The sequence below is a fragment of the Osmerus eperlanus genome, chromosome 3 (genome assembly GCF_963692335.1).
Source record: "Osmerus eperlanus chromosome 3, fOsmEpe2.1, whole genome shotgun sequence".
Classification (NCBI taxonomy): Eukaryota; Metazoa; Chordata; class Actinopteri; order Osmeriformes; family Osmeridae; genus Osmerus; species Osmerus eperlanus.
The window spans coordinates 16,057,734-16,083,939 of NC_085020.1; the positions used below are offsets into that span (position 1 = coordinate 16,057,734).

At 43.4% G+C, this 26,206-nt stretch overlaps 1 protein-coding gene across 4 annotated transcripts; it reads left to right on the forward strand.

The window, feature by feature from the left end:
• Window positions 1–23,816, forward strand: wdr4 (WD repeat domain 4). 4 transcript variants are annotated; one of them, XM_062457367.1, is made up of 11 exons: window positions 1–161; window positions 301–369; window positions 637–783; window positions 856–1,012; window positions 1,104–1,216; window positions 15,627–15,687; window positions 15,831–15,932; window positions 16,049–16,158; window positions 22,390–22,576; window positions 22,719–22,788; window positions 23,359–23,816. In XM_062457367.1, the coding sequence occupies exons 1-11, from the start codon at window positions 79–81 to the stop codon at window positions 23,565–23,567; spliced, it is 1,308 nt and encodes a 435-aa protein (XP_062313351.1). In that variant the 5' UTR covers window positions 1–78; the 3' UTR covers window positions 23,568–23,816. The 4 variants fall into 4 exon arrangements, with proteins under 4 accessions (XP_062313351.1, XP_062313352.1, XP_062313353.1 ...); XM_062457368.1 differs by having other exon boundaries at window positions 16,094–16,158; window positions 23,356–23,816; XM_062457369.1 differs by having other exon boundaries at window positions 16,094–16,158.
• Window positions 23,817–26,206: the final 2,390 nt, after the last annotated feature.

The window sequence follows — 26,206 nt, forward strand, 5'->3', positions numbered from 1 at the left end:
GAGCCCCACGTGCTTGCGTGACGGCTCAAAAGCAGCCAGTGGTCTAGCTTCCAATGTTAGCGAGTCGACGCTAAAGCTATGGCAGTCGTTTGTGTGGGGGGAGAGTGGTATCTTTCAAGCTGTGACAAATTATTACTTGCAGTACATACCAAACATAACAGGTAGGGTAGAGTTTTCACTGCATGCTTGCTTTTATTTGTATTTACTTTTACATAGCAGATGACAATGTGGCCATATAGCTAAGATGGCTAGCTAGTAGCAGGATGCCTCCATTGAGTGTTTTCTGCCCTTAAATTTCAGAGACCCGTTTGTTTTTGACTGCAGCACAGCGGAAAACAAGCCAAAAGGCACAAGAACTGACAACAAAGGGTAGTATTAGTTATAGTTGGCTAATCCCTTGTATAACCCCTGTCGAAGTTGTATATTGATCCCAATAAGAACATCTTAAAGCGATGCACCCACATTATGATATAGCTAGCCTAACTACTAAATTGTAAGAAGTTGGCTCGCACTGTTTTAAATAATAAAATGTTTTCCCTCATTGTAAGTATAATGTACTTGGACCAAAGGAATCATCACGATGCCTCACCTTAAAAGCATTTATTTTTTTATGTGTATGTATCCCTATTTTTGTAGGCATAGTTGTGCTTCGGAAGAAAAAGGAAGTGATACAATTTTGGCGCTTGCAGTTTCCTTGTCTGGGAAGCTGGTGGCGTTGACAGATAACAACAAACGGCTTGTACTTTTTGGGACCGAACCCTCCTGGCAGTGTATTAGTACAAGGTATATGAAGTCAAAACGCATTTTACTCAGTGTGCTGTGTGAACGTGTAAAATGGCTGACATGTGTTTCCAGGAGGCTGGTGAGACGGTGCACCTCTCTGGTGTTCACACAGACTGAGGAGGAGTTACTGGCAGCTGACAAGTCAGGAGATGTCTATTCCCTCTCTGTGGTGGAGCCCAGAAAGGCAGGGGAGTTGAAGCTTGGGCACCTGTCAATGTTGCTGGCCATGGTAAATACGCACCCCTTTCACCAAGTTTACTTGAGTGGCATGCTGAAGACTTTCTTTTAGTAATTTTTATTTTGGGACTGCTTACTTCCAGACTTTGAGCCCCAATGACAAGTATGTCATCACAGCTGACCGAGATGAGAAAATCCGGGTCAGCTACTTGAAGTCACCCTACAACATCCAATCATTCTGCCTAGGACATCGAGAGTGAGTATGGCGACTTGGATTATCTGTTCAAATCCATGCTGAACCACCCAGTATTTTTTTATTATGGTATTTTATCCATGTTTAATGATGGGAACTTGGAGCACTTATCAGATTGTTTGTAATGATCGCGATGATGTCGGTGACACACGCAGATCTTTGGAATTATAGATGGTGCATTTGTTATACAGCTGGTGATGACAGTACTTGTCAGTGGTTTTGGTACCTATTGATTTGATTCACATGACGTCACTGTAGCTTTGCGCCGCCATCTTACCTACCTACTCGGCCTTAGAAATGCCTGCAATATGCCTGCTTTTTCCCTCTGTTTCGGTGAAGTTCATCTCGGTGAATTCTGCTCAGGTCGAGGAGGACAGCCATTAAGAGAGAACGCGATTCCCTATTGATCTGTCGCATCAGAATTTTGATTTGGGTCACGAAAGTCTTGCAATTTGAGTGAGAATGCGTCGCCCGCATAGTAGTAGGCGGCAGCCATGCCTTGGTCCCCCGGTTTTGACGTTAGCCTCAGAGTCAGACTCGGGCGTTCACTGGCAGTGTTCACAATGTTGTATTTAACTCCATTCTACACCACAAATGTCAGGGAGGACTGCTTTTGGTAGATACGAGCCTACCGAAGATAGCGAGAATATTGGATTTCTTTAACCAAGCCTGTTTCATTCGTCATTTGCCTGAAAAAGCGACCTCCGTTAGCCAGGCTAGTTTTGACCGTTTCACTAGGTCAGGCTATTTAAAGGTTTCGGACAAATGACTTTTGTGCATAGAACGTAAGTGCCTCAAAATGTCAAGCCCTGCATCTTGATTTTAAAGGGGTGATTGACTGGGTTTTTAAGGGTATTTCACACTGTTCCTTAAGGTCTCCGAATAGGGTATGTAACATTGGTTGGGTTGAAAATGGCCCGGGTGCTGTTCTATGCCCCCTGATAGATCCTCTGAAAATTTCCCGGGAAAAAACACTAGCTTTTCTCCTTTTATGGTATGCTCATTAATATTTAGATGAGCTGCGCGCTGATTGGTTGGTTTTCAACGAGTGAAGCTGGGGAGAAAAAACGCAACACGGCCAACAGCACTCACTGAAACACCGAAGGTGGAGACTTGAAATAAAAACGCGCAAATAAATCTATTGTGTCTACACAACACTGTTTTCAACCGATTGACTAGATATCATTTGAAATGATAACGTTAGTTGTTTCCACTTCTGTTGTCGAAGCAGACTGGATTGACTTAGGTGGGTAGAACGTTACAGCTTATAGCAACCAAACTAGATCGTGATTCAACTCGGCTTCAGTTAGCTAGCTCTAGACATCTTGCTGAAAAATAACCTGACAAAGATCTGGACGAACATGCATCGTGAATTGTAGATTTACATAACAACATGGGTTATTTATTTGAATGGAACAGTCAGGAACATGAAACAACGTTAGCCCCATTGCCAATAAACTAGGCTAAATCATCACACATTCTACCTATGCTCTTGCGTTAGCAAGCTAAACTAGTTTACATGCCTACAGTCTGGGTGTTTTCGCTATCTAGCTGTTCTTGCATTCCTTGCAAATCAGCGTTAATAAAAAGCAGATGAGCTAGAGTCTAGCTAACATTGACTAGACGGGCATGCTGATGTTTGTCTATACCGTAGCGTAGGAGATCCCTGTGCAGTTCGACCCTCGACACATTTGCGCTAACCATTTCACCAAGGACGGTTTTGAAAACCTGGGACAATGTAGCTAAAGCAGGATTTGCTATGAAGCTGTTGCTGAAAAGAGGTGCGTTAGCCTTACGTTCATCACAACCGCAAGCTGTAGTATGATTTTGTCGGTAACAGTTATTAGCAATGCTAACGTATCCTGTATCTAGCACCTGCCTTTCTCCAGTTCTTTCAAATAGATAATCTAGACAGGCGTTAGCAATAGGCCAGACTGCTATTTGTTTTCTGGCTATTTTTTCGGAAGCTTCCCTTCTAATGCCGACTACAGCTAGTCTAGGTAGAGTCATTTGCTAAGTAAAGTATGTTGATGTGTTTAGAAACGTATTTAGCATTCTACCTATGCTAGATACAGGAGACGTTAGCATTGCTAATAACTGTTACCGACAAAATCATACTGTAGCCTGCTTACAGCTTGCGGTTGCGATGAGCGTACAGTCGGAACAGCACATCTTTTCAGGTTCAGCTTCTTAGCAAATCCTGCTTGAAATTGTCCAAGGTTGTCAAAACTGTCTTGGGTGAAATGTTCAGAGCAAATGAATAATTGTGTCGAACTTCGCCGGGATCTTCTCATAGACAAACAGCAGCCATGCCTGTCGAATGCACACAGCATTTACGACCATGGTCCATTTTCAATATCCTTGTTATACTTCAAAACATTATTCTTTGTAATTGCTTAGTAGCCTACACAGAGCAGCGCGCAGCTAAACTAGCATCAGAGATCTATGCTACCTTGGACTGGGCAAGAACACCAGTGAGTGGGCTGGTCTGGATGTAAATTTTGGGGCGTGACAAAGATACAAACCAGAGCCAAAAAAGGCGGTCCCCGGACTGACGTCAGTCCGGTGGCTTTGTTGAAAAGCTAGCGTTTTACAGCCAAATTTTCATTCATTTTGAGATTTGCATAGGAAAGAGGTGTCAATGGACTTTGAGGTTCACTGTATGTTCATTTTACCCACCGAACTGTCGTTATTCAACTAGGACAAGGAAAAATCGGTTTTGCAATCAATCACCCCTTTAAAGAACATTGTCAAGATTAATGACAGCTAGCCGTGAGCTTAAGTGGCACTAAGATGAGTGCTTGCTAGCTCTTAACCACTTAGCTAACAACTCGCTACCTAGTCAGAGTAAACTACCACCAAAAACATACATTTGATTTCTTTCAAATAATAAATAACTTTCCCATGATTAAATATAAGTCCTTGGTGGCCATGTGCCGCACTTTCACATCATTCACCCATCCAGCCACAGCATATTGATAAACATCCGTACTCTTGAAAGCCTTCAAGCTATCCCCACTGTATGGGGAGGGTTATGTACAAGATAAATGTTTATAGCTAGCTCTTTCATGGAAAGCCAATTGGGACAAGCCTGGGGCAGATAATAAGGAACCAAAGAAAACTGGGGGTAACAAATAGGCTAAGGATCGGAGCTTAAAATTGATTTTTTCTTTTTTTCGACATATCTGTCTCACTTTCTCATTGAAATCGGCAGTGTGGGCGGCCATACTGGGCGAGATCGGTAGTGCATATGACGGCGGTCTGTTTGGAAGTGACGTGGGTGGCATCTATGAATATTTCCCAGATCACAATTTAAATTATTTATCTCCTGAAGTACTTGTTCAACCTCCACATCATCTATTCTCATCAAATTGACAATGTAGCCTTCTGTCTGCTGTTTTCTACGTTATCAATTTGTTGATCAAAATGTAATTGAACATGCCTTTATATTATTGCTCTGAAGGCATGTTTCTGTATCAATTTTGTTTAATATTAGCCTACGTATTGATAGGCTAATCTTGGGCTACTATGTCTATAACAAACCAATAATTCTGCACTGAAAGTTACCGATTTTGCTCGTATCTTTCACACACTGTAAGAATACTCTGAGGTGGAGCTAGTTGCATTAATTAACAAAGCTAAATTTCCCTTACTCTGGTGCGTTAAGCGCTTAGTTTAAATTGTGAATACCTTTGTTAATCACATTAGTTCATGAACAGAACAAAATATAGCTGCAAGCAGGGTTCTCCTCAAAATGGCAAAATATTATAAAAATGTAAATTGTAGAAGGTCAAGAGTTGGACAACGAGAGCAACATTAATTTATGCTTTGCAAACAGGCTGAATGGAGACTCAAACTCAAGAGCCTGTGGGTTGCAAGTCAGCTTCTCTATTCTCTGCTACATATCAACTGTTTAGTTGTATTATTAGAAAGGGCAGAGTATTAGCTTTGGTTAGCTTTAGGACAAAGTTTAAGCAGTTATCAGTTAATTCAGTCATCTTTCATATCAAGGTGAAATTGCGCATGGTACAGAATGTCATCTGTAAGCCATATTGTCTTGTATTCATTTTTGCTAAATATTGCTTTGAAAGACATGTATCCTACACCAAGGATACAAATCTACAACAAATGTAGGTTTTCTACACACAGTGCAAGAAATCCGATGCACTGTCTCTAGATGAAGCGGGATCTTATCTACAAAAGACAAGTTAAAAAAGGGCCAGACAGTTCTGGCTCTTCCGGTGTAGTAATCCCCTCAGAATGAAACATTGTTACCCTTTATGATTGTGCAGCTAGACAGCTACTGTGGTGTACCTAGATACCTGTTTCACTAAATAGATAATCACTATCATGACAGGCTCGATGGCTGTGGCTGGATTTGAACCTATGACCTTGCACTTTGCAGTTCACCGTCTCAGCCCATTGTGCTATTCTCAGTGTTGGGAAGCAATGCAGTTACTATAGAAAAAGTAAGCTGTTTCTCCTGTGGCACACATTAGAACGTAAACCTTTTAGCAGGGGCGGCTGGTATAGGCTAACAGGGATAAGCCCTCCCTATCTTTTACAATAAAGTTCAGAAAACTCTTTTTTCGTTTTTTTTTACTTGCAACAGATTGTTTACAATTTTGGTGGCACCTAGAGCAGCAACACCAAATAATCACAAAGCTAAAAATATCTAAAGGGGCTTCCTTTTTCCTGCCCGAAGGCATCAGCTACCATCGTGTGTGTGATAAGTTTTGAGGCAAGCTGATTTGCTGCTAGTTTGGACTAAATTCATTTAGCCCACAGGCTACTGACTTTTGACCAATGACAGCCGGGGGTGCTACTGTACAAGAGGGGGGACTTGTGAGGGACAGGTGTCTGGCACGCCCTCGTGATTTGTTGTCCATTTGGGCTAAATTCATTCAGCCACACAGGCCATTGACTTTTAGACCAATGACGGCAGATGTATGACAGTACAGTCAGGTGGTAGTGGTTAGTGTGTGAGAGTGGGGAATGTGATCGTTGACATGGCTGAAGTGACTTGGGACACTGTTCAAGTTACACAAAAGACAAAATTGTACGTTCTCTGAAAGTTGGTTTGAAAGAAAGGACTGAATTCGCTTTTCTGTGGTTGTAACTTGGTATCTCGGACATAATGCACGCTGCATTTGCTGCAACGTGAACTATTGATGCATGTATAATAGCCTACACATTTTTTGCCCACCCAATATCACCACTAGCGCCAGCGCTTGCTAGTTGGAGGGGAATTTAGTTTTTTCCCTGTTTTTCCACTAATCATTAGAATGGTCATAACTTTAAAACAATATTATATTTCCAATCTGGTGTTGTACATGGGCCACATAGTTCATATGAAATATACATAGTTTTCCTGTATCTTGAAATAAGTGGTTGAAAATGAAGTTGTCTGAAGTATGGGCGGACAGAGAAGATTTGTGTAAAACAATTGCCTCGTGAAATTTTCTTGATATAGCATGATTTGCCTTAAATAACCATACATATATTTATATCATTAGAAAGCCCTATTTATTTTCAATATGGTGAGTCGCTCTGGATAAGAGCGTCTGCTAAATGACAATGTAAATGTAAAACAGTTCAGGGGTTCGTTCTTCGTACGTCGCTTATTACATCCAAGATAAAATGACAAATCCAAGATGACAATCTTGATGATTTAATCAGAACGGCAGAGAACACCCAAGTCTGCAAACTCCAGGAGAGAGGGCTGGCAAAAAGTAGCAGACAAATTAAATGTATAGTAGTGACTACGAATAGATGTTTTATCGCTTATTAGGCTACAGTAGGCTAGGCCAAGCGTGTATGTTTTTGTATTTTCATAATTACTTTTATCATCTTTAATGTCATAACTTAATCTGGTTCCAACAAATTATGATGTAAATGACACCCTCATGAGAAAACAGATAGGCTATCTCTCAAAAAGTAGGCTATAGCCTGTCTCACTGTGCTAAAGGCTCTGTCTCACGCTGTTGTAGAAACATCACACTGCTGTAATTATGACGATGGAGAAATGATCATGGTTTATATGATTGATATAGAACCACTTGATCACCTTTTTTACTTTTATACGCTATATTATTGAAAACCAGATGCAAAGTTGTTGATTGATTAGAATTGCCACTAAAACATAATAATAGCCAAATGTGGAAGTCCAGATACTTGGGGTTTGAGTGCCAGAGAGAAAAGGTGTGTAGGCCTCTCCCATGAAGGACTACATAGCCCAGATATTGAGAACTACAACCGCCTGATGTCCGGGGACAGATTTATGTCTTTAGACTCAGTGTCCCTGTGCAGCTGGGCGGCATGGCCCCACGTGGGCCTTGGAAAGAGAAAGTAGGGGGAAAGTACGGGCAATGTAAATTTTGTGACCATTGACCAACCAGGCGTTAAATGCATCTATGACCAGAGATAATGTACCAATGACAAAAGATCTCAAAATAATGGAAAGCAGATATATAGACAAATGTCCGGAGAAAAAGTTAGTCTGATCTCGAGACCACACTCACGTTTGTTGGAATCGTTCCTCTGTGTTGGATTCTAATAAACACTTTGCATCATACTTTGCTGCCTTTTCCGTGCTGTTTTAAAAACTTGGATATTGGATACAAATTTGGATTATTATACTTCGACAACGCAATGCACGATTAATTCGGGTTCATATTAAATTCTGCTAAATATTCTTGCACCTTCTGTAACAGGTTGTTGTCATAAAAACGGAAAAGACATGGCTGTGACAGACTTCCTCTATCACCTCTGCTTATAAAGCCGCAATCAAATCTTGTTTACATAAAATAAGCCTGCTCCCGAGCAGGTTTAAGATAAAGGACTTGTTGCTATGACAGCAAGTCCAGAATGAGCTTCGAAGAACCGAACAATCCAAGATAATGACAAATCGTCAACAATCAAATCCAGCTAACTGAGTTAGCGACGTACGGAGAACGGGCCCCAGGTGTATGATTTAATATGAAAATGAGTGTAAATATGAATATTATATTAATATCATATTCTACAACCAAATGGAATTTTCAGAAATTTGGCTGTCAGGTAGGACTTCCCTCAAGTATTTCTTTTAGTGGCATTTTTAAACATTTACTCATGGCTATTGCATTTCATTAATAAAGAACCCTCTTTGAACCAAGCTGATTTCTAACAACGTTGTCACTGGCAGTATCTTTGCTGGAATCACGATTCTAGTACCACCTGCAAACTGAAAATGTACCCCCAGAAATGTATATAGCCTAAGCTTGAAATGTATTTCTGGAAAACTAGGGACGCACCATAACCAGGTTTCGGATTCGGACGAATATTGGGCTTTTTGACGGGGTTCGGTTTCGGCCAAACCTTACAATTTCTTTCCACCGAACCCTACGCTTGCAACTACGCACGCTACGCTGGTCGACATAATGACACCGCCGTTGATTACGGGAAGGTGTTTACGTAGGTGGACCATTCAATGCAGTAGGCTGAGAGAAAGTGAAAATGGAACTTGTGAGCAGAAAAAGTGTTGTTTGGCAGTACTTTCAGTCAAAAGAAGGCGAGATGCATGTTCAATTTGCAATGCCGATTTGTCTCGTGGTGGCAAGGACCCTAAACAATACACATCCGCTGTTAAAACATTTGCGTATGAAACATCCAAAAGAAATTCAATAAATCTAAAAGGCTAATATTTTGGATATTGATTGGATCTTGAGATAGGGTAAACATAGGCATATGGTAATAGTCAAAATAGTTTTTCCCACTTGTCTTCCTGGGGGGGGTGTTCCATCAACGTTGCTAACGCAAGTCACGCTAACACGAATAAGTCTCACTTGGGTAAACGTCAATTTAGACTTAAAGCCTCAAGCCGTTCCACTAATAGGCAACGCTAATTCAAGCTAGACCTCAATAAGCTTTACTGTGCAGCCCAGATCAGGCGATCGTCGAAAAGAGGAGTTATGTCGCAAAGCGTAAACCAGCAGAGGGGTGTTATTTTCAGCAGCGTAAATTGATTTTTGGGGGAGTTGTTCCCAAAAAGGGCAATGTTGCCGCAATTAACACGGCAAGGGAGACGACTTGTCAAACCATTACGACCGTTAAAATGCGTAAATTGTAGGCCTACCAAATCTACTTAACATGACTATATGCAGTTAGGCCTACTGATAATAAGCGTGATTTGATGAGCTGTCTGAAACCATTCTGACAGTAGCATATGGCCAATATTCTCAACAGGAGATTGAGAATAATAGCCCAAAAAAGAACATGGCAGCAATTGTAGGATAAAATTCAAAACACTGAAGAAGGCCATGGTTAATTGCACATGATGTGGGCTAATAATGTTTTTGTCTTCACATCTTGAACAAAATTTATAAATTAGCCTACTTCAAAATTACGTTGCCACACACATTTATTAACTGATGAATGATAAATTCCGAGCTTTAGATGAAGGGGAAAGATAACCATGACTAAAATGGGGATTCACTGAAATAAGTATTATTGCACAGATCCAGCACAAACTTTCAGATCAGAAGGTGACCCAAACTGTAGCACACTTTGCTTGGCAGAACAGTCATTTAAAATTGCTCAGCATGACTAGTAATATTATTATATTACACATGCATATTTAATCAAAATCCAATTATTACTATTCTAGCTGACAGTGTATGGACAGCCGACCCATATTTCCAATTTACATAGTCTGCATCCACAGATCCAGTGGGGGCTTGGACAGCGGCAGACTGTGGCTGTTTGAAGGGCAGGGGCGGAAAAATTAAAAGGGCACCTACTGCACGACATGGGCTCTCACCAGTGTAACAATGGGAATGGGACAACACCCCAAGTGTCGTCACAGCCTCACTTTGGGAAAGCATGCCCTAGTGGGAACATTGTAGGGGAGACTGTTGGGCACAGCATCTCATCGTCTTCTTTGGAAAGGGCACCATTTGGGACACTCATGTAGGGGCAGCATAAAGGGCACTTCATAACAGCACCCTTGTCCACGGGAACAGTCAAATATAGACCATAGTAAGGGCACCTTATAGGGTACTGCATCACATTTTCTCTACTATAAAGGAACTCATTACGACATGTTTTGTATTAATTTATAGAGGGCACACTCATTTATTGCGTTAAGGGGCACCCTGGACACTCAAGCATATTTCACAATGTGAATGGCAGACAGTAGGGCACTTGGTCTAATTTTTTCCACTCTAGAGAGCACTTTAGAAACGCTACTTCAACCCTGGGGGGGCACCAAGCAGTCACCCTCTGAGTCTTCCAGTGGGCCTGGATACACCCATGAGGAAAGTACATTGCACCTAACATTGGGGAAGCCAGAAGGAGAGAATGAAGTAATATAGAGGCTTGTCAACATATAGGCTACTTTAAACAATGAAAATGCTTTATACAATTGCATAAAAATCTCCTTGATTCTTTGTGTTTCAAGATGACCTGGAAAAGTGATGATAATATTCAGGTAGGCTACTGCTTTGGAGCAAGGTATACCCATCATATTTCATGGCATAGTTGCCTTTGCTAAACCTTTTTAAGTCACCAACCCTGTTCAAGAATGTCCCACATGCAAAGACACACAGAGATGCAGACAGACTGAACAGTGGTCAAGGCTTGGCTACAGTGAATTTGCTTCCTTGTGTGTGATTCCAGCACACTACAAAGTCTAGGCCTACCTACATAGACTGCAGTCTACTACCCTCATTTCTGATATTATAGTCTATTACTCCCCTTTCTACGAAGGATGGTAGGCTGCTTTTATGTATTCATTGCCATCCTTAAGAGTTGCTAAAGTGTTCTATGTATATATTTAAGAATGACAATAAAATCTATCTAGATAAACTATTCTGGGCCTGCTGAACCTATACCTCTTCCACATATACTGGTCAGGGAAGCATTAATGTCTCTGAAGACACTTGGGGCTGGTGGGATAAACGCTCTTTGTATAAGCTGAGCACCTTCATCCACAGGGTTGTCAAAGAACGGATACGCCATAATTGATTGTAACTTGTCTAGACGCTCTGCTTAGTCAATTAACCAACGGCTTTTGAAAACAGTTTTAGCCTGACACGGGCTAATTCCGAAGTATAAATTGCCTTGGTTACGTAGCTAGAACTAGAATAAGCCACCTTAATGGAACGGAACTCTCGCTGAAGTAAGCGAGACTTGCCGAAATAAGTATTGTTTACTTAATCGACGTTGATGGAACACCCCCCCTGGCATAATTTTGCCTATTTTTACAGTAAAAAAAATAATAATACACTGCTATGGACGTTGTTTACTTCATTAATGTGTTTACTGTGTTAATGGATGGGAGTAGGATTCGGTTTCAAATTCGGCCGAATCTTGACCAGTGGATTCAGTATTTGGCGGAACCCCAAAAATCTGGATTCGGTGCATCCCTATGGAAAACTGGCTAATATAACAAGTTTACTAACAGGGAGTCAGTTGGTTGAGCGGTTAGGGAATCAGGCTACGAATCAGAAGGTTGTCAGTTTGATTCCTGGCCGTGCCAAATGACGTTGTGTCCTTGGGCAAGGCACTTCACCCTACTTGCCTCGGGGGAATGTCCCTGTACTTACTGTAAGTCACTCTGGATAAGAGCGTCTGCTAAATGTAAAATGTAAATGTACTAGAAGCGATCGTTGTCAATAACAACAACAGCAAAATGTGACCATTTGGTTGCAGTCTACAGCCCTGCCTGGAGAAGCCAGCTGTGCTCTGTTTTGCTCCTAGTTTCAGACTTCACCCCCGGTAAGTTGTACAGCTGAGCTACCTTACTACTTGACTACCGCTGTGTGGGAATCGCTGGAGCTAACCAGTCGAAGGGCGTACAAAAATACAGGGTGTTGAAATCAGTCTGTAAACACAGCTAGCCACATGTTATCACCCTGGCCTTTGCCTGTGGCGTTTCTGCAGCTGTCTTGCCATTTTAGGTAGCTAGCACAGCTATCTCCCAGAAGTTAACAAGCTGCTAAACTAGTGTTCTACTATAGGTAATTGCGAGTGCATGTCTGACTGGCTGGCTAGTTAGCCACCGTTGGCTTCACTTTTCTCCACAGAAAAAAACCCTAAACCGTGCAATGGAACGTAAAAGCCAATCCAAGAAACGCTTTCGGAATCAGTGTACCCTTCGTTCTTTCATTTTTCCGTTTCTAAACCAAATCGGAAAAACTGAATAAGATAAGATATAAATTCACTTCAAGTATGGTTTTCCCATGAACGCAATGCGGAAGTGCAACATTTTCCGCCAAAATTACGAAATTATGTAACATCACATTTAATAATCAGGCCCTCATTTACTAACTAGGGCTGTCCCCACTCAGTCGACTAAGATTTTTTTTTAGTTGAGCTGCTGTATGGCAGTGTGAGATCTGATTGCCGCTTGTGCATCATTGCTGAATTAACAACATTTTCGACAGAAATTGTAGATTATATTATTTAAGACAAAAAAAGCAACTCTAAAAATATGTAATTTAAAAGAAAAGGTGTTACTGTTTTCCCTTTCGTTAATCTGCGCTTTGTTTTGGTATTTTGCACACGGCACGAGCACAATTGGCTGCCGAACTACAAACTCTGCCATAGCCTACTTTGTCGGTGTTATTAGTCAAAATGGCAAAGAAATCAGTGGTATGGCTGCATTTCATTAAAGTACATTTACAAAGTACCGGGTGACTCGAAAAACGTTGAATGCAAACTCTGCCAACAACGGTTTATTTTTCATAGTTCGACGTTGAATATGATGTAGCCTACCACCTGAAAACGTAAGTTGGCCTAGCCCTACTTCGCTCATGCTAACGCGCTGGGTTGAAAAATGAATATGCCTATTATAAGAATCACATCCAAATCGAATGACATTATCTTCTCCGGCCAAGACAACAACATCTTTCTCTGTTGCATCGTTCCCCACTCAGCTTCTACTTAAGTTCGCATGCTGCAAGTTTTCAGGCAGTGATAAGCGCGCTCTGATGATTTGCATGTTAAACAAACAATATTTTTAATTTGTAGTACATTGTAAGAGATACTAAATACCATCGGCATTCGGTTACAACAGGACTGGTGATACGAGTCTTATTAGTAGGATATTAGCGGCTGAATGCAATGTCCAGCAGCCATTGAGTCAGATCGGGAAAATGTTTGCAAAAAAAAATCGATCAAATTTCGATTAGTCGATTTTCAGACGTTTTAGTCGAGTATTGGTCGACCAAAGAAAATCTTAGTCGGGGACAGCCCTATTACTAACACATGCGCAGTTTACGCTGCGTCTGTTTATGCGAGTTTGGTAATATCGCCCACTATGCTTCCTCATTTTGCGTAGTATTTATCAAACCTGACTCATCAGGCAATCAGCGCATACTCCGCCCTCAAGCGCAATTATCGCGCCTCTAAAAGAACAATGGGCCCGCATGTTTCTATCATGGATCTTCCTACGGGAAAAAGAAAGCGCAAGCTTAAATTTAGTGACGTGCAGTAACCGCAAACCTGAACATATTACAGTGCAAAACATTTACGTATTTATGTACATTTACTCATTTAGCAGACGCTTTTATCCAAAGCGACTTCCAAGAGAGAGCTTTACAAAAGTAGGTCAATGATCATAAACAACGAGATAGCCCCAAAAACATTGCGGGTAACCAAAACATGAAGCATACGAACATGAAAAACATCCACACTCCGAAAAAAAAAATTGGCCTGTCTTCGCCTTAGCCTACTCAGATCACTGCTGCCATTGAATAAGGTAAATTTGTACACACAGGAAAAAGCGCTCCTGGTTTACACCTGCTTTTAAGAGGCGGTAAATTTCACCCGCAAAAGAGGCGCACTCTTACTGGCAGTCTTTGTATATAACGCAGAATATATAATTAGGCGCACTTTACACGTATCCTCCCACCTTTTTTGGGTGGAACTCCCACTTTCCCAATGACCCTCCCACAAACGCATATTGAAAGCGCAACTCGCTCATGTGGCACGCAATCAGCGATTCTATGCAAGTGCGCCCTGTTTGTAAATAGCCCGCATCGCTTAAGTCAGTCTTTGCGATTAATTTACGCCTGGAAACAGGCGCAAAGGTCTTGGTAAATGAGGCCCTCGGTGTTTGGGAACAAAGGATTCTAGTAGGATATAAGCAGTTTGTATTCCTTCCTTCAGGTTGGAATATAGGTTGCACCTTGCCAAGGGCAAGCACACCAAATAATATATATATTTTTTAACTATTGGTCACCAAAAGGTTTAGAGGTTATTCATTGTTCTTGTCGTTGACAGATCAAGAGAAAAGGGGAAATTACTTCTTACTTCACAAAACAAGCACAACATGAAGTAGCGAGGTGAACACATTACGACTGTGCAAGTGGGAGGGAGGGGGGAGTGGTGTTAGACGACCCACAACCTAAGCCATTTTTTGAGCCAGGAAAACCTCTGATCATGTCTCATGCCTGTTTTTGGCTCGCTATATCCATATCATTTCGGCTACCAAGAGCTAGCTCAGTGCAGCTCGGTCAACTCAAGATGGGAGTCCAGAGCGAAGAGAGCAAGCCAAACCAGCGGCAAATTATTTGTTTTATGTCGATGCTTATCCAATGTGATGGCATTTTTTTATATAGTTACTAAGAATGTATTTTTAATAGACTGAGGTTGTGTTTAAACAAATGGATGTTGCAGTTGGTCTTAAGGTATTTATGGTGTTGGGTTATGATGCCTGATTGAGAAGCTAGGGGCACGGAGCTTGCGGGATGTTTGAGTTCTGTGGCCTAAAGGGAGATGGGTAGATGGATCAGTTGATCTAGCAGCCCTGACCTTTTGGCCAAGGAGATTGTGTCCTGTTTGTGTTTCATTAAGGGTATCTTTACTGTCCTCATTTAGAGAAAGAGCCGTGACATCAAAAGACTTTGGTCACTTGACCTGGGGGGTTATATTGTCTTAACTGTCACTGAGCAGTGCTGACCAATCACAGAGTTCAGAAAAACCATTTGATCTAAAGTTTATATAAGGCAGGGTTTTGGGGTTGTTCTGTATCACTCTGGCGAACGACCTGTGGCTAGCACCTCCTTCGTTATGACTGATCACAAAGTACTTTGTTAAATCATGATCTGTATAAGCAAAATAAATTTATTGTAACCGCCATCTCTTGACTATTCAAATCTACACAGTGCCGCTTGAATTTCCGCATTTACATCCAAACAATGTAAATCGCGGCACTGCACTCTGATGGATTATAAAGAGGACACATGCAGAATATGAACTTTGCAGAGTGGCCGGAGCTGATCGTGGGAAACTAAACCCATTCTAATTTGTGTACACACAGATTTCTGGTTATTAGATGTGTCAAAATGTATGAACTCGTCCACTGCAAACAATATCTACAAATAAGTAACCTGAACCTCACTGTTGGAAGCTGTCCTCTTTCTCCTTATAGGTTTGTCAGCTCTCTGTTGGTCCTACCCATGCATCCTCATTGGCTACTGTCTGGATCAGGGGTAGGGGTCTCTAGCTTTTATCCAATTTGTCAGGTGACAAATGGATGCTGTCTACCAGCTTGTTGCACCATTGATTATTTATTCCTGATTGAGGTCCACCCATCCTAGAAAGTGCACATCATTTGAGTGCGGTTTGTTGTCAGGATGGGACCATGAAGCTGTGGGAGTACGAGTCTGGTCGTAGGATCCAGAGCTGGGACCTTAAGCAGCTGAGGGACACGCCGAGTACTCAAGCTAATGAAGAGGTGAATACTTTTTGGGGTCTAATCATGTATGCCCATGTTGCTGATGCATAAAAGGGCATTTCTGTAAATGATTTGTCCAAATACACATTCTAATCACATTCTTTTCTCTTTTACAGTGCTCAGTGAGGTCGTATATTTATTGTATTTGTCTTGTTTCCCAGAGGTCTGCTGTCAGCAAGATTGCCACCTCCCCGGACGGTTGTCACGTTGCCGTGCAGTGTGAGAGGTAGTGTTATCACAATGAACACCGACCATCCAGCTTATTTCTTTGTGTGTATTGTATTTTACTTTTGTTACCAGTGCAATGCCCACACGTGGCTCAGGCTAGTGCAGTGCCTGTTGGAGCCATGGATCTTGCGAGCCCCCAAGATCAGAATCAGAATGGGATTTATTCGCCATGAAAGTTTGCACAGACAAGGAATTTGCTTTGGCAGGAAGGTGCATACAATGAACATATAGGGACCTACAATTTAAATATGTGGACTATCTATACTAAGGGTACATAAACTAGCAGTACTAAGTGGGATTAGAATTGAATTAAATATACAATAAAATAAAATATAAATTGCTGTAAATTACAATATAAAAATACAAATATTACAAAAAATACAAATGTACAAGATACAATTTTGTAATGCAGTGCAAAAAGCAGTGTGTTTTAAGCAGGAAGTCATTAGAGTCAGTGTGGTCCCTTGGCCTTGTTGAAGAGGCCAACAGCGGAAGGGAAGAAACTGTTTTTGTGGCGTGAGGTATTGGTCCTGATGGACCGCAGCCTTCTGCCGGAGGGGAGTGACCAGGGTGGGAGGAGTCGGCCACAATCTTCCTCGCTCGCCTCAGGGTCCTCGAGGTGTGCAGGTCCTCGATGGTAGGCAGATTGCAGCCAATCACCTTCTCAGCAGTGCGGATGATACGCTGCAGCCTGCTCTTGTCCTTGGCAGTGGCAGCAGCGTACTAGACGGTGATGGAGGAGGTGAGGATGGACTCAATGATGGCTGAGTAGAAGTGCACCATCATTGTCTTTGGCAGGTTGAACTTCTTCAGCTGCCGAAGGAAGTACATCCTCTGTTGTGCTTTCTTGATGAGGGAGCTGATGTTCAGTTCCCACTTGAGGTCCTGGGAGAGGATAGTGCCCAGGAAGCGGAAGGACTCCACAGTGTTGAATGGGGAGTCACACAGGGTGATGGGGGTGAGTGGGGCTGTGTTCTTCCTGAAGTCCACAACCATCTCCACTGTCTTAAGAGCATTGAGCTCTAAGTTCTGGCTGCACCAGGTCACCAGGTTGGCCGCTTCCCACCTATAATCAGACTCGTCTCCACCAGAGATGAGCCCAATAAGGGTGGTGTCGTCCGCAAACTTCAGGAGTTTGACGGACGGATGACTGGAGGTGCAGCTGTTGGTGTACAGGGAGAAGAGCAGAGGAGAAAGGACGCAGCCCTGGGGTGATCCGGTGCTGATGGACCGGGAGTCAGAGACTTGTGTTCCCAGCTTAACGCACTGCTTCCTGTCAGACAGGAAGTCTGTGATCCACCTGCAGGTGGAATCAGGCACGTTCAGCTGGGAGAGCTTGTCCTTAAGCAGGGCGGGGATGATGGTGTTGAAGGCAGAGCTGAAGTCCACAAACAGGATCCTGGTGTAGGATGCTGGGGAGTCCAGGTGCTGTAGGGTGAAGTGGAGGGCCATGTTAACTGCATCGTCCACAGACCTGTTGGCTCTGTAGGCGAACTGCAGGGGGTCCAGTAGAGGGTCAGTGATGGATTTAAGGTGTGCCAGCACCAGGCGCTCGAAAGACTTCATTACCACAGAGGTCAGGGCGACGGGTCTGTAGTCATTATGTCCTGTTGGCCTTGGCTTTTTGGGCACAGGGATGATGGTGGAGGACTTGAGACAGGCTGGCACATGGCATGTCTCAAGGGAGGTGTTAAAGATGTAGGTAAACACCGGAGACAGCTGGTCAGCGCAGTGCTTGAGGGTGGCTGGAGAGACAGTCTGGCCAGCTGCTTTGCGGGGATTCTGCCTCTTGAAAAGTCTGTTAACTTCACCCTCCTGAATGGAGTCATCACTGTAGAGGGGGGGAGGTGGGAGGCCTCCTGGGTGGGAAGGGGTAGTTCAGGACTGTCCAATTGTCTTTCAAATCTGCAGTAGAACTCATTCGTTGGCCAGGCGGGAGTCGTTAGTGGAGTGGGGGGCTCTGGGCTTGTAGTTGGTAATCTGCCTGAGCCCTCTCCAGACAGAAGCAGAGTCGTTTGCAGAGAATTGGTGTTTTAGTCTCTGAGTACAGTCGTTTAGCCTCCCTCACCGCCTTGCTAAACCTGTTCTTCGACTCCTTGAAACTGTCTTTGTCCCCACTCCTAAACGCAGCCTCTTTCGCTGACCTCAACCTTCTGAGTTTAGCTGTAAACCAGGGTTTGTCGTTGTTGTAGCTCACCCTGGTGCGTGTTGGTATACAGCAGTCCTCACAGAAGCTGATGTATGATGTCACAGCCTCTGTGAGCTCATCCAGACTATTGGTAGCAGTCTTGAACATGTCCCAGTCAGTGCAGTCCAAGCACGCCCGCAGATCCTCCATAGCTTCACTGGTCCACTGTTTTGATGTCCTCACAGCAGGCTTACAGCGCTTTAGCTTCTGCCTGTATGCAGGAATCAGGTGGACCATGGCGTGGTCAGAGTGACCCAGTGCTGCTCGGGGAACTGCATGGTATGCTTTGCTGATTGTAGAGTAGCGGTGATCCAAGGTGTTTCCTTCTCTGGTAGGGCATTTGATGAATTGTCTATATTTTGGGAGTTCTTGAGTGAGATTGCCTTTGTTTAAGTCGCCTAGCACAATAACCAAGGAATCCGGATTTTCATGCTCCACACTCAGTATCTGGCTGGCGATCACACGTTGAGACTCGTTGACGCTAGCCTGTGGAGGCATGTAGACGCCAACCAGAATGAATGATGCAAATTCTCGTGGCGAGTAAAAAGATCTACAGTTAATAAAAAATGATTCCAGATCAGGAGAACAGTGCTGCAGAATCACTTTCACATCTTCACACCAGCCACTGTTAATGTAAAAACAAATACCACCGCCTTTCGTTTTGCCAGAGAGCACAGGGTCACGATCCGCTCTCAGCCGTTTGAAACCTGCTAGCTGTAGCGCAGAGTCTGGGATCAGTTCACTCTGCGATGTCTCCGTAAAGCACAAAACGGAAGATGAATGAAAGTCTCTGTTTTTCCACACCAGTAGCTGAAGTTCATCCAGTTTGTTGCTCAGTGAACGCACGTTGGAGAGAAATATCCCCGGTAACGCTGTGCGTGCCCCACGCCGACGGAGTCGCACCAGAGCACCGGCTCGTTTGCCTCTCCTACGACGCTTCGCTGCTAGGACAAAGCCGAGGGTGGCTTTGACTATAATTCCTACTAATTCTGCCGCTGGAAGCAGAAAAGTGGGAAATAAATCCACAGGAGTTGTAGTCCTGATGTTTAGAAGTACTTCTCTTGTTAGAGAACCCCGGAAATCTTGGCAGAACACTGAATTAACAGACAAAACAAGACAAAAAAGAGCGCACCTAACGACCGAGGCAGCCTTCATCGGCGCCAAGATGGCGCCATATGTTCTCTGAATGTAAAAAAGGGTAAACTATTACTGGCAGTCACAAGATGCTGTAAACACTCATAACACCACACACTAAATTGAACTCATACTTCCTACTTTGTTTTTTCTCAATGACTCAGCTATCTCTCGTCTTACTTTGTCGTACACAACAGGGATTTGTTTCTCAGAGAATAGCTTCCTATTGATAGGGGTACCGGTGGAGCTAGCCACTGACTGTATCCATAGCTGAATCCGAGGGGGAGGCAGACATCTCCACACAAATACCATGTAGCCTCTTCAGGTGATTAGCTAAATTAGCCGTGCTCCCTGTGAACTTTATAGCAGCACGACATATCTTGCCAATTGCATTGGTCTTGTCAAATTGCCCATCTTTCTTGTAAAATCCGAAATGTTGCCAAACTTTGGATTTTTGCAATTCGTAGGGACGTGTAATTCACCATGATAACACTCACCCGAACACGCCTCCAACTCGCACGAAACTTGGCCGAGAGACGTGATGAAAATTGGCCACTGACAGCAGTGGAGATGAGAGCGCGCTTAAGAAACAGTTAGAGGAGGAATCTATCCAAATATAAAATTATTGGTCACAAATCATTGGTCACATTTCTAAATACTAAATGGTGTTCACCTACACACGATTCTATATAAATACATCGGATTATACCGATGCAAAAATTTTAGAAACGGTGCATCGCGATTCATCCCACATTGTATCCGGTGCACACTTTTTTGATCCGGGCCATCGCATCGTGAGCTTTTATGCCGATGCATCGATGCAAACCGGTGAATCTTCCCATCCCTAGTATACACGCATTCACCGTCATGATTAGTTGCACCAAGCGATGGAGCCATGGACCTACCGAGCCACCAATAGGCACTACACAAGTACGCACTTAAGGTATCCAACCCCGTTCCTACCTTCCTGTAGGTTTTCGCTCCAACCCTAATCTAGCACACTAAATTCAAATAATTAGCAGACTGATGTGTTAAATCAGTTTAGTTACAACTGGGGTTGGAGCAAAAACCTACAGGCAGGTAGGTCTCCAGGAACAGGGTTCAACCACCTGCAGGTGGATCACAGACTTTCTGTCTGACAGGAAGCAGTGCTGGGAACACAAGTCTCTGACTCCCGGTCCATCAGCACCGGATCACCTCAGGGCTGCGTCCTTTCTCCTCTGCTCTTCTCCCTGTACACCAACAGCTGCACCTCCAGTCGTCCGTCAAACTCCTGAAGTTTGCGGACGACACCACCCTTATTGGGCTCATCTCTGGTGGAGACGAGTCTGATTATAGGTGGGAAGCGGCCAACCTGGTGACCTGGTGCAGCCAGAACTTAGAGCTCAATGCTCTTAAGACAGTGGAGATGGTTGTGGACTTCAGGAAGAACACAGCCCCACTCACCCCCATCACCCTGTGTGACTCCCCATTCAACACTGTGGAGTCCTTCCGCTTCCTGGGCACTATCCTCTCCCAGGACCTCAAGTGGGAACTGAACATCAGCTCCCTCATCAAGAAAGCACAACAGAGGATGTACTTCCTTCGGCAGCTGAAGAAGTTCAACCTGCCAAAGACAATGATGGTGCACTTCTACTCAGCCATCATTGAGTCCATCCTCACCTCCTCCATCACCGTCTAGTACGCTGCTGCCACTGCCAAGGACAAGAGCAGGCTGCAGCGTATCATCCGCACTGCTGAGAAGGTGATTGGCTGCAATCTGCCTACCATCGAGGACCTGCACACCTCGAGGACCCTGAGGCGAGCGAGGAAGATTGTGGCCGACTCCTCCCACCCTGGTCACTCCCCTCCGGCAGAAGGCTGCGGTCCATCAGGACCAATACCTCACGCCACAAAAACAGTTTCTTCCCTTCCGCTGTTGGCCTCTTCAACAAGGCCAAGGGACCACACTGACTCTAATGACTTCCTGCTTAAAACACACTGCTTTTTGCACTGCATTACAAAATTGTATCTTGTACATTTGTATTTTTTGTATTTTTAGATTGTAATTTACGGCAACTTATATTTTATTGTATATTTAATTCAATTCTAATCCCACTTAGTACTGCTAGTTTATGTACCCTTAGTATAGATAGTCCACATATTTAAATTTTATGTCCCTATATATGTTTATTGTTTGCACCTTCCTGCCAAAGCAAATTCCTTGTCTGTGCAAACTTTCATGGCGAATAAATCCCATTCTGATTCTGATACAACAGGAAAGAAGGACTGGTTTAAGGCAAGGTCCAGGCCTGATGTTATTTTATCTTTTGTCAGAGACTTTGTTTAACCCTTGTGTTATCTTCGGGTCATTCTGACCCATCAGTCATTGTGACCCACCGTCGTATTGCGACAGATTTACCGCATACAAAGACAAAGTGAAGCATTTTCTTTTAACCGTTGGGCTGTCTCAGACCCCCCACATTGCAAAGGTTAAAAGAAAATTATTTTAATTTGTTTTTGTATTGGGTAAAATTGGGTAAACACAACGATGGTTCGTTATGAACCTTTGGGTCATGTGACCCGAAGGCAGCACGAGGGTTAATATGTGAAGTAAACCTTTCACTTGTTTAGTTAATTGATGATTTGCTGTCTGACAAAGTAAATCATTATTTACCATATTAAATTGCATAGCATCATATTCTTTTGCATCTCATTGAATCGCATCGTGTCGAATCACACTGCATCGCAATAGGGGTGTATCGTATCGCATATGTATCTTTAATGTATCGGATCGTTGGCAGTGCATCGAGATGTGTATCGCATCGTCCTCAGTGATGGAGATGCACATCCCTAGTGTATACATGTTATTTTGCTAACTTGCTCATCAAAACAACTTTACATGTGACACATTTTCTGTTTTTCCAGAGTTCCCATAGTTCAGTTTTTTGGGATGGACCAAGGGGTGGAGGAGCATTTAACTCCCTGTAGTAGGCTGACCCTACCTCACAGTCCCCTGGATCTGACCTTTGACCTCCAAGGCAGGCTCTTGGTCCTGCTGGATAGCCAGGTCACACCATTTCAGATTTACATGTGCATGCAGGACCGCTGGGAGGTAGGCTTTTATGATAGTATGTGCATACTTTACCCAATCTATAAAGGCATAGGACTCTTAAATTGATGTGAATGAATACCAGCATGTAAGTGGTAGTCTTTAAAACTCACGTTATTTTGATTTGTCTGTGGGTTCTTACTAGTGTGACAGTCATTGCCTGGAGCTGAGCAGAGTGTCCGAGGCCCTCAAGCCCCACTGGAATGCTCTTCAGAGTGAGTCGGCATAAAACACATGCACTCATAGCAGTTGTAGGTGACATTATACCCTCCTATAAGCCTGGCCCCTCTGTAACCTCCCACTCTAAAACACTACTCAGCCTACTCTGCTACTTGGGTATATAAACATGCATTTTAGTATTTTGTGATCTCTAAGTTGTTTTTGAAGCCCTTGCTTACACTGACACAGGCAATACATGCGTACTCTATAGGGGACTGGTTTGGGGAATTTCACTTAGACATTAACCCTCGTGCTGCCTTCGGGTCACATGACCCAAAGGTTCACAACGAACCATCGTTGTGTTTACCCAATTTCTCCCAATACAAAAACAAATACAAATAATTTTCTTTTAACCATTGCAATGTGGGGGGTCTGAGACAGCCCGACAGTTGAAAGAAAATGCTTCACTTTGTTTTTGTATGAGGTAAATTTGTCGCAATACGACAGTGGGTCACAATGACTGATGGGTCAGAATGACCCGAAGATAACACAAGGGTTAAGGTAATTGGCTGAGGCACACCCAGTTATAAAAATACTAAACACTCATGGCTACCTCTCCTCAGCAGCTTTTGGTGCAGCGGAGAGCCGTTTCCAGCACCTGTACAAGGTCAACTTCGACAACATGTCTTCCTACTTGGAAAAGAAGCAGCATAGGCTACAGCAGCAGAATGAAAACTGGGGGAAGAAAAGAAGAGCAGGCAAAGGACTGCAGATCAAGCAGGCCAGAAAGAAGGCCAAATCAGAAGACAAGGGAGGAGACGAAGCCTCCAGCTGAAACCACCAACTGGAAAAATGATTACATTATTCTACTGTCCTATTTTGTTTGTTAGCAAGCTGCTTTTCAGTCCAATGCAACTGCAGTTAAATGCATACTATATCTAGGATTGATCTCAACACTCTTTCCTCAACAAGACACAAAATTATGTATCTGATGAATTCTATAAATTTCATTTTGTTGTACAAAGTTTTGCTTCCTTTTATAATGAAACTTAATGTGATCCATTAAACGTGGGAAGCAACTCGACCGATTTCGCTTGGTTCTTGAGGTGATCGTGGGAAACTAAACCCATTCTGAATTGTACATACAGATTCCTGTTAGTTTAAAGTACTGAGATGTCATGCTATAATGTAGACTACTGCTACCAAAAACAATGGTTAAGAGGTTACTGTAGTCTAGCGAAACTATCAGTTATGAGCTAGCCTGACGTTGTCATACTCATAATTCTAGTCAGACTAGAGGTACAATTTCTGGGGAAATTGTAGGGTGTGCTTGCTTGCGTCGGTTGCACAGGGATCCGTTTTTGAATGACTTTTACAACTGATTTCTGTATATTTTATATGAAAATGCATACTTATTATTTATAAAGATTAAATCGATTTAACAGCTGCTCATTTTTGCTGCTCATTTACAACTGAAAATACGAGTGAAGGGTAGAATGAAATAGATGTCTTCTCATTTCCCCTGCAAGAGGCAGCCTCATCGTTGAATCAAAACGAATAAATTTGGCAGACCGGTGTAAAAATTGACCTAATCGTCATTTTAAGTTTTTCCCTTCTCGTGATATTTTCAGGCATGTAGCCTACTCGTTGCATTCATTCATGAATAAAGAACCACCTTTGAAGATTATTCTACGACGTTACCCGGCAGTAGAAGATGGAATCGCGATTCAAACAGTACCATCTGCTAACTGAATATGCCCCCAAAATAAGCTTGACATTTAGTGGAAAATCGCTCATTCATAAAAAGCTCACTGGTAGCGAACATTGTCAGTAACAACGCAAAATGCGATATAGCCCTGTGTGGAGAAGCTGCCCCGGTAAATTCTACTACTACTGTACAGTACAGTACTAGACTACTGCTGTGTTCGTCTTGGTAGCGATTGCGTTGGTTGAATTCGATTTAACGTTCCGTTGTACGGTTTAGGCTGAAATTAATTATTTTCATGAACAGATTGACAAAGTTAAGGCTGTGGCAATGAAGTTCAAGTTAGTAGTCAGATAGTTTCACCTACTGAAAGACTTTTGATTTAAGTAAGGGGAGTGCCGAACATGTTCTGTCGCCGTTTGACTTCCTACAGCTGTGTAGATGTTTTTGTAGTGTGTCTCGCGTAGGCTACAGCGTTGCAGTGAGCAACACTGGTTTGAAACCACAGGTAATGATAATTTCACCAACAAATCGTTTACTTGTAATGTCATAATAAATACTACAACGAAAATGTATTTGTGAGAAATGTTTATTTTAACGATTGAAAACAGATGCATCATAGACCACTGTAGTGTGTGTTGCCCGGGCAACAGAGGCTAATGTCATGCTAATGCTTCAGTGAAATAGTAGACTACCGTTTCCGAAAGTAGATGTGACAGGGCTCCAGACTAACTTGTTGCCTTGGTTGCACTGGTGCGCCTAACTTTTATTTAGGTGCACCAGCACAAAATTTAGGTGTGTCGCCGGACAGACGAACAACCCACTAGGCAAAGAATCCCAGGACACACCACAACAGAGACAGGAGGGTTTCTTTGTGTTGTTAAGAAAAAACTTTTATTTAGAATTCATAAAACTACCCCTGGAACGGGTCACATGAAGGGCATAGGCCAATATTGGGCACCCGGTAGAGATGGGGTATTTATACTAGGGTAAAACACCACACGGCAAAGGGGCACACAGCAAACGGCACTCAGCAAAGGTTCACCGGTCAATTCCGCACACCAGTTAAAAAGAATCATATAGCCACTCAGCAACACCGGTAGCAACCCACACATCAAGGCTTACACGTGCCCACAGGGATCCCCAAGCCTCTACCTGCACCTCCCATAGAGCACAGCCCCAACACTACCCCCTGCCCAGGCCAGCAGACAACCATACAGAAAAACAAGAAAAGAAACACGTCCGTTCGGTCGGGGTCCCTCCCGACCAAACAAAAATATATACACACAAAACTGTCCAACCTAGATACTGGAATAGTCAGGCTGCACCACTGGTCCACGAGTGGCCGAAGTTGTTCCTTTGCGGTGGATTCCCCTCTGCCTGGGTGACGTCACTCCTCTGGGTCTCTCCGTAAAGTCCAGGCGGTGGAATCCGTACTGCTTTGAACCTGCCAATGGAAAACAAACGGTGAATCCTCAAGGGTCCAGACCCACCGCAACCCGTTCATGCAGCAAAGGATGTTGGAGCCACCGTTCCTTTCTCTAGTGTTTGAAAGCGCAGAGTAATCTCTCTCGTCCGATGTCTCCGCTCCCCTCCTCTCGGGCTCGAACGTAGTAGACCGCGTTTACCCCGGACAGCAGCAGCCCGTGAATGGCCTGGTATCGCGGAGGAAGCGACTGTAGAATCCCAACTCGTCGCCGTGGCTGGTCGTGTAATCCTGTCTCCAGAACCCCCTATCTCGCTGCTGCAAGTCTCTTCTTGTACCTAGC